Source organism: Trichosurus vulpecula, chromosome 5 (assembly GCF_011100635.1).
Source record: "Trichosurus vulpecula isolate mTriVul1 chromosome 5, mTriVul1.pri, whole genome shotgun sequence".
In the NCBI taxonomy this organism is placed as follows: Eukaryota; Metazoa; Chordata; class Mammalia; order Diprotodontia; family Phalangeridae; genus Trichosurus; species Trichosurus vulpecula.
Genome location: NC_050577.1, coordinates 104,611,480 through 104,621,097, shown reverse-complemented (window position 1 = coordinate 104,621,097; position 9,618 = coordinate 104,611,480). Strand labels below are relative to the sequence as shown.

The 9,618-nt window shown below is 42.7% G+C and overlaps 1 pseudogene and 1 gene segment (V, D, J or C); both read left to right on the top strand.

Moving 5' to 3' along the window:
- Nucleotides 1-604: 604 nt before the first annotated feature.
- On the top strand, nt 605-1,204 carry LOC118851007. The segment is given in 2 exon segments: nt 605-720; nt 840-1,204. Coding segments are annotated over 2 exon segments (441 nt in total).
- Nucleotides 1,205-5,749: 4,545 nt separating this feature from the next.
- LOC118851006 lies at nt 5,750-6,285 on the top strand (annotated as a pseudogene).
- The last annotated feature ends 3,333 nt before the right edge of the window (nt 6,286-9,618 follow it).

Sequence of the window (9,618 nt, the reverse complement as noted above, 5' to 3'; positions counted from 1 at the left end):
CTAAGTTAGATTTGTACAAGGTTGTCAGCCTGATTCTCAATTTCAGAGTCATCCAAGTTCAGTGACAAGAGGAAAGTCATGATGACTGGCCATAGCCCTGGATGTAGTGGCTGACCTTGGCATCGGGGATATCTGAACAAGCTCTAAGGGATTGACAGCACCTGCTTCAGCCATTTTCATGGCCATTGAAACAAACTCTTCTCATCTTCCCATTCCAACAACATAGAGGATCTTCAAATAAAGAGACGACTTTTGTATACAACCCTCCTGTTTAGCTAGTTCTAGAAAGGAGACCTTGTGTCCTCAAAGCCAGCTGTGTACTGGAGAAATGGGGCTTGTAGTTAACTTTTTCAAATAAATTCAGGAGGCAGAGGGAACAACTTCCTCAGATAAGGATGATTTAAGGCTTAGAAGATGAGGGAGTCACTTCCCCCCATACTCACACAGAGTCCCAGTCTGCCAAACTAGACCAGCACTACTGCTGGGCAGGATGTCATTAGTGACAGGATGATGAGGAAGAGGTAGTCTTGTCAGAACAGCTTTTCAGAGGGAGGGAGTGGTGTGACCAAGAACAGTGATATCTGGGGCATATTCTACCAGTTCAGGAGAGGAACATCTCTCACTACAAACTACTTAGGGGGAAAATGTCCTCTTTCATGCCTGACTCTACTATGCATTCCAAGTTTTTCTTCTCTATGATAATTTCTCTCTTAATAGCAGGTGAATATTTGTCCCAGTGAAGAAATTACCTTTCAGATTATATCCCTAAATTTTTGCCTTTGAGGAATCAATAGAAACTGTCTTCCTTAAATCTATTACTTTCTCTTCTTACGTCATAGGTGGTGAACTGGATAGCAGAGTCACTCAACATCCAAGTTACCTGGTTTCAAGGACAGGACAGTCAGTGACCCTGGGATGTGACCCCATCTCTGGACACCTTGGGGCATTCTGGTACCGTCAGATACTGGGTCAGGGCCCTGAGATGCTCTTTTCCGTGTATAATAAGGGAGACCCTGAGAAAGGAGAAATCTCTGATCGATTCACAGCCAAACAGGGCATCGATTTGCACTTCAAGCTCAACATCAGTTCCTTGGAGCAGGGGGATTCTGCCCTCTATCTCTGTGCCAGCAGCAAAGACACAGTGCCACACAGGCACGTCCCATCTGTTCACAAACCTGTTTGGCCCAAGCCCAGAAAGCAATAAGAGAGGAGGCAGGAAGCAGGAGGCTGACATCAGTTTCAGTTCAGCACCATGGACTGAGGTCACCCATCACTTTCCCTCTAGTGCTGACACTAGCTACTCCTCACTGAAATGCCTGGTTCTCTCCCTGTCCTGTAATACCCAGTAAATAGTGTTGGTTTCAGCATTCTGTGGGTCCTATCCACTCAAAATCATAGCTCATGATTCTCCACGGATATATTTGCTTGTTCTCATCAGGGAGAGAATGCAATGAATTCAAAGCAGAAGCATCTAATTCAATAGCATAGTCAAACACAAAATACTAACAGGAGGCGCGGAGTCAAGATGGCGGCTGGTAAGCAGGGAATAGCATGAGCTCCATACCGGGTCCCTCCAAATACTTATAAAAACTGGCTCTGAACCAATTCTAGAACGGCAGAACCCACAAAACAGCAGAGGGAAGCAGGGCTCCAGCCCAGGACAGCTTGGATGGTCTCTGGGTGAGGTCTATCCCACATGGAGCTGGGTGCTGGGAACTGGGAACGGAGTGGAGCAGAGCCCAGCCTGAGCGGCATGGACCAACAAGACCAGCAACTGGGCAGAGCATGCCCTAGCACCCTGAATCGGTGAGCTGCAGCAGTTACAAGACTTCTGAACCCACAAACACCAAAGACTGCTGAGAAGGTTAGTGGGAAACGCTGTGGGAGTGGAAGGAGTTCGCGGTTCGGCTTCCAGCCCCGGAGGCAGCAGAGGTGGGGCAGCTACGGCTGTTGCTGCTTCCGGCTCCAGGCCCACCTGGTGGGAGGAATTAAGTGGCGGATCAGAGCAGGGGTGCACAGCCTGCCGAAGATCTAAGCCCAGTTCGGGTTGGGGGTTCTTGGGGAAGGAGCAGTGCTGGTGTGGCAGAGCTGGCACCTCCCCCCCAAAAGTGGAACATAGAACTCTGTAGTCTACAAGCAGTCATACCCCACTGAAAAACTCAAAGGTCAAGTTAGTTGGCTGGGAATATGGCCAGGCAGCGAAAACGCACCAAGATTCAGTCTCAGACTTTGCATTCTTTCTTTGCTGACAAAGAAGACCAAAACATACAGACAGAAGAAATTAATAAAGTCAAAGAGCCTACAACAGAAACCTCCAAGAAAAACATGAACTGGTCCCAGGCCATGGAAGAGCTCAAAAAGGAGTTGGAAAAGCAAGTTAGAGAAGTAGAGGAAAAATTGGGAAGAGAAATGAGAAGGATGTGAGAAAACCATGAAAAACAAGTCAATGACTTGCTAAAGGAGACCCAAAAAATTACTGAAAAATACACTGAAGAAAACAACACCTTAAAAAACAGACTAACTCAAATGGCAAAAGAGCTCCAAAAAGCCAATGAGGAGAAGAATGCCTTGAAAGGCAGAATTAGACAAATGGAAAAGGAGGTCCAAAAGACCACTGAAGAAAATACTACTTTAAAAATTAGATTGGAGCAAATGGAAGCTAGTGACTTTATGAGAAATCAAGATATTATAAAACAGAACCAAAGGAATGAAAAAATGGAAGACAATGTCAAATAACCTCATTGGAAAAACCGCTGACCTGGAAAATAGATCCAGGAGAGATAATTTAAAAATTATTGGACTACCTGAAAGCCAAGATCAAAAAAAGAGCCTAGATATCATCTTTCAAGAAATTATTAAGGAGAACTGCCCTGATATTCTAGAGCCAGAGGGCAAAATAGAAATTGAAAGAATCCATCGATCACCTCCTCAAATAGATCCTAAAAAGAAATCTCCCAGGAATATTGTCGCCAAATTCCAGAGCTCCCAGATCAAGGAGAAAATACTGCAAGCAGCCAGAAAGAAACAATTTGAGTATTGTGGAAACACAATCAGAATAATCCAAGATCTGGCAGCCTCTACATTAAGAGATCGAAGGGCTTGGAATACGACATTCCGGAGGTCAATGGAGCTAGGATTAAAACCAAGAATCACCTACCCAGCAAAACTGAGTATCATGCTCCAAGGCAAAATATGGATTTTCAATAAAATAGAGGACTTTCAAGCTTTCTCAGTGAAAAGACCAGAACTGAATAGAAAATTTGACTTTCAAACAGAAGAATCAAGAGAAGCATGAAAAGGTAATAAAGAAAAAGAACAAGAAAAAGAAATTGCAAGGAACCTACTAAAGGTGAACTGTTTTGTTGACATTCCTACATGGAAAGATGATGAGTATGATTCATGAGACCTCAGTATTAGGGTAGCTGAAGGATATATGCATACATATATGTTTATGTATACATATGGGTGAATGTGTATGTATGTATATATCTATGTGTGTGTATATATATATATGTATATATATATATATAGATGGATATATATATATATATATATATATAGATGGATATATATATATATATATAGGCAGGGTGAGTTGAAGATGAAGGGAAGATATCTAAAAGAAATAAAATCAAATTAAGGGATGAGAGAGGAACATACTGAGAGAGGAAGATAAGGAGAGATAGAATGGGGTGGATTATCTCGCATAAAGGAGGCAAGAGCAAGCAGTTCTGTGGGAGGAGGGGAGAGGGCAGTTGAGGGGGGAATGAGTGAACATTGCTCTCATCAGATTTGGCCTAATGAGGGAATACCATACATACCCAATGGGGAATCTTACCCCACAGGAAAGAAGAGGGAAGAAGATAAAAATAAATGGTGGGATGATGGAGGGGAGGGCTGATGGGGGCGGAGGTTGTCAAAAACAAACACTTTCGAAAGGGGACAGGATCAAGGGAGAAAATTCAATAAAGGGGGATGGGTTGGGAAGGAGGAAAACATAGTTAGTCTTTCACAACATGAGTATTGTGGAAGGGTTATACGTAATGATACACATGTGGTATATGTTGAATTGCTTGACTTCTTAGGGAGGGTGGGTGGGAAGAGAAGAGGGGAGAGAATTTGGAACTCAAAGTTTTAAAAACAGATGTTCAAAAACAAACAAAAATGTTTTTGCATGCAACTAGAAAATAAGATACACAGACAATGGGGTGTAGAAATTTATCTTGCCCTACAAGAAAGGAAGGGAAAAGGGGATGGGAGGGGAGTGGGGTGACAGAGGGGAGGGCTGACTGGGGAACAGGGCAACCAGAATATACGCCATCTTGGAGTGGGTGGGAGGATAGAAATGGGGAGAAAATTTGTAATTCAAACTCTTGTGAAAATCAATGCTGAAAACTAAATATGTTAAATAAATTAAAAAAAATACTAACAGGACATTGTCTCCTTTGAAGTTGTACTACAGTATCACGTGTGTGTACCAACAATGTAAGAATGACTACATATAGCAGTTATATAGAGGGTTACACAAGCAGTTCCCATATATTGAACTCACATATCCCTAAGCACCTAGATGCTACAATGGGAAAAAGTACCAGGTATGGAATCAGGAAGGCATGGTTTAAAATTTAGACCCAGACACTTATTAGGTATGTGACTGTGGGTGAGCCATTTTTCTGTCCTCCTCAGTTTCCTAATCTTTAAAATGGAGCTAATAATAGCATCTACCTCTCAGGGTTGTTGTGAGGATCAGATGAGATAAGAATTGTAAATCATTTACCATAGTGGCTGGTTGGATAGTAAGGACTCTAAAAATATTAGCTAATATTAGTGATGTTTTTCTGACTATGACTGCAGTTATTTTTTTCCTGTTACCTCAAGGGCTTCTGAAGTAGATAAGTACAGTTAATGGGAATTTTCAGGAGCAGGAAGAGTTGAAGTTAGAATTTGGCTTTACGGAGGGCTGACTAGCAGGAAATGAAGGAAGTGCTGATTGAGTCTCTGAGACCTTCTCTTTAGCCACTATTCTTCCTTCCTCAAGGCCATAGCTACCCTCCTACCCAGCTCCCCTATTATGCCAGGGAAGTCCTGGTGATGCTACCACCTTTGGCCACTAGTACAACCTATGATTACATTCAAACTCTGATGGTTCTGGGCAGAATGTAGAGAATCTTCAAATACAGATGTGATCGCTGTATCCACCACTCATGTTTAACTAGTTCTAGAAAGGAGACCTGGGACCCTGGAAGCCAGCGTTGCTGTACAGTTGTATAGTGAATGAATACAGACATTCTAAACAGCTTTCTTCTTTCCTTCCTTCATTCCTTCTTTTCTTCCTTCCTTCCTCCCCTCCTCCCTCCCTCTAACTTGTTTCTTTCTTTTTTTCTTTCTTTCTTTCTTTCTTTCTTTCTTTCTTTCTTTCTTTCTTTCTTTCTTTCTTTCTTTCTTTCTTCCTTCCTTCTTTCCTTCTTTCCTTCCTTCCTTCCTTTCTCTCTCTCTCTGTCTCTCTGTCTCTCTCTCTCTCCCCCTTCCCTCCTCCCTCTCTCCCTCCCCCTTCTCTCTCTCTCTCTCTGTCTCTCTCTGTCTCTCTCTGTCTCTCTCTGTCTCTCTCTGTCTCTCTGTCTCTCTCTCTGTCTCTCTCTTCCTTTTCTATAGGCAGAAGGATCAGCTGTCTCAGATAAATATCACTTAAATCTTTGCAGAAAAGGGGTCACCACTTTTCAGTGCTGGCACCTCAAGTGGAGGCACAGAAATGGCACCTTGCAAGGAGAAGGAAAAGAAGGAAGAACAGGTAATCAGCCTTGGACCTCAAGTTGCAGAAAGAGAGAATGTGTTTCGTGCCTTCCATATCTTTGCTTCCTTCAGTGACACTTTATCCAAGTCACTGATCTCTCTGGCAAAGAAACCATCTGCCCAGTGACTGGTGGGACTAAGGTCAAGGCTGACAGAGACTAACTTTCTCCTTATACTGCTAGGTTGGCTGCTCAGGATGTTGCCCAGAAGTATAAAGAACTAGGCATAACCGCCCTTCACATCAAACATCAGGCCACAGGTGGAAATAGGACTAAGACCCCTGGCCTTGGTGCACAGTCACTGAGAGCTCTGGCATGTTCTGGAATGAAGATAGGGTGGATTGAGGATGTCACTCCAATACCCTCTAACAATACTATTTGTTGGATTATTTTTGTCAATAAAAGTGTCACAACAGTCAAAAAGAAAGAAAGAAAAAGAAAAGGGATCACCTCTTCCCACACTAACACATACTCCATGCCTGCCATCCAAGGCTAGCCCTATCTACTGGTTAGAACATCATTAATGACATGGAGAGAAGGAGGAGGTAGTGTCAGGGCTGAGCCTGCACAAGGTCAGAGCAGGATCTCAGACCAGGGAGTATTCAGAGGGGGTGATCAGGAATAGGGGTATCACAGGCATATTCCACCTGTCCAGGAGAAGATCTTCTGTAGACTCATGAGGTGGAAAATGACCTTTTCTAGGCCCGACCCTTCCACAGACACCAGGGTTTTCTTCTTTATGATGATTTATTTCTTAACAACAGGTGAACACTGCTCTTAGTTGGGAAATTGATTTCATAGGTTCTATCTCTAAATCAGACCTACCGCACTTGGAAGTAGGTAGGGGCCAACATTACAATGGGAAGACATCTTCAAGTCACAAATAGGTTCTTAGTATCTCAGTTTCCAAGTAAATATATAATTAATGATTAAACCATTTTGCAAATAAACCATAATTTTTAAAAAGGGAAATTTCAATTAATATCAGTGAATTATACTATTCTTTAAGATTTTTATTTATCATGAAATCATAATAATGTTAAAAAATTACTTTGCTAAGCAGTACCAGTTTCAATACATTTTTCAGATTTTCTTGCTCTATCCATCTAGTTAATGGGCCTTACTACCCTTCTTTTCAGCAATCACTTTATTGTACTCTGGAATCATGCTTAAAATCGATTTCTTTAGAAATCTGAAAACTAACCTTACCAGCTGCCTCGTTTCCGTGTTTACTTTCTTGAAAAATCATTGCTCCCCATTGAGATTTTTCAACAATTTGGAGGCATTGATTTGTTTTTCATTGGTGTCCAACTTGCTTAAGTCAGGATGTTTTGATTCAAAATGGCGACAAAGATTGTATTCCTTCAGAGTGGCTATTACTTCTCTGCAAACAAGGGACAATATTTTGTCTCTCATGTGAGTAAACAAGTATCTATTGGTCCACTCTGGATCAAACACTCTAGGTTCTGATTTGCTCTTCCATTTCTTTTTGTCACCCATTTTACAAAGTTACCCCCAAAACTTTAATGTTAGAACCAAAAAATCTCCACAGCAACTGATCACATATAAAGAAATACTGAACTGAGTGTCTGACATTGCAGTGAATGGCAGACACTGATGTAACTTGGAGGGCAGCTGCGCAGTTAAGGAGGAGAAAAAGGCCTGGCATCAGCAGCATTGGAGTGTGGCTGCACTCACTTTATCCCTGTTCATAGCCTGTAACAACCTAAAACACAGGAAAAAAGATAGGACTCTTGCTCCTCTCAGACTAGAGACAGACTGATGATGTTTGGTTGCTGTGGCTCACATGATGCACAGGAGAGAGTGAGCAGTGGCAACCCACCTGCCAAGTTACATGATGGGCACAATAGTGACTAGTGGAAGGTGGGTTAAGGGGGGCACCCACTGACAAAGCACTTGTTACATCTTTCCTTTCATTTACATCCTCTACATTTTTTTCTGGGCTGCCTGAAATCCTTTGGTGGGCCACAAGCAGCAGCCCACGGGCCATTATGTTGTTCAGGCCTGCTTTAAAGATTTCCCTTGGTAAGCTGTCTTCCTTGGATCTGTTCTCCAGATTTCTTCTTTTTCTTACCTCACAGGTGGTCAACCAGACACTAGAGTCATTCAAAATCCACGTTACCTGGTTACAAGGGCAGGACAGTCAGTGATCCTGGAATGTTACTACACTTCTGGACACAGTAGGGCATTGTGGTGCTGTTGGATACAAGATCCAGGCCCTGAAACGCTCTTTACCTTAAATTTTAAGCAAATGAATGAGAAATGAAAAATCTCTAAGCTATTCATGCCTAAACAGTTCGAAAATTTCCATTTTGATATCAATATCATTTCCTTGGAGCAGGGAGATTCTGTCTTCTTTCTCTGTGCCATCAGCCTAGACAAAGTGCCACAAAGACACCTCTCATCTGTTTGTAAACTTATTTGGCCAAAGATCAGATAGCAATGACAGGGGAGGCAGGAAGCAGGAAGCTGGCATCAATTTCAGCTCAGTACCAGGGACTAGGGTCACTTAAGAATTTCCCTCTAGTGCTGACTCCAGTTACTTCTCACTGTGGTACCTTGGCCATGCCCTCTCACACTCAGAACCATAGCTCACAAGCCTCCATGCGCATATTTGTTTTTCTGTTCAGGGAGAATGCAGTTAATTCAACGCAGATGCCTTTAATGCAGTAACATAGGAAAGCACAAAGTAGCAATAGAGCATTATTTCTGGAGCTGGGGCACATTGACTCACAATTACATCTAGACGCATTGGAAGAATGCCCACCCAGAGGAATTATGATTATATATTGGGTATACATAGGCAGCTCACCTATGCTGAGCTCACATACACATAAACATCTGGTGACTATCAAGCAGACATGAGGGGAAATCTGGCCTCAGACCTTTGCTAGCTACATGACTGTGGGCAAGTCACTGCACCCTTGTCTCATCTGTAACATAGGAATCCTAATGGCACCTACTTCCTGGGGTTGTTATGAGGATCAAATTAGATAATCATTTTAAAGTACTGAGCACAGTGCAGGCCACATAGTGAATGCTACATGAATGTTAGCTATTTTATGCACACACACACACACACACACACACACACACACACACACACATACACACACAGATAGACAGTCAACCAGACAGACAGACAGGCAGTCAGTCAGAAAGACAGAGATAGACAGATGGATGGATGGACAGAGAGATGGATGGATGGACAAAGAGACAGATGGATGGATGCATGGATAGATGGATCCTGAAGCATATAAGTACAGGTAAAAAGACTTTTCAGGAATAGGAAGAGTTGAACCTCCAATTTGGTTTTAAAGAGCGCTGACCACTAGGAACAAGAGGAGGAACTGATTGAATCCCTGAGATCATCTCCTCAGATCCCTACTCTTCCTTTCTTAAGGCCACAGCTCCCCTCAGACCCGGCTCCCCTAAGGAGCAAGGGCAAGTCCTAGTGATTCTACTACCTTTGACCCCTAGGAGGAGCTATGGTTTCCCTAAGTTCAGATGTTCCTGGGAAGACCCTAGAGAATCTTCAAGCAAAGATGTTATTGTCGTTTCCACTCCACATGTACATCTATGCCTGGAAAGGAGACTTTGTGTCCTAGAAGCTAGCCATGATGCACAGCTATGTATTAAAGGACTAAGGAGATTATAATTGTTTTTCAAAAAAAAAAAGACAATTGGCAGAGGGAACTACTGTCTCAGATAAATATCTTTTAAGGTTTGGCCTAAGGGAGATCACTCATCCCCACATTCAGCTCACTTTCTTCTTGCCATCAAGGATCAGTGCCACCCACTGGGTAGG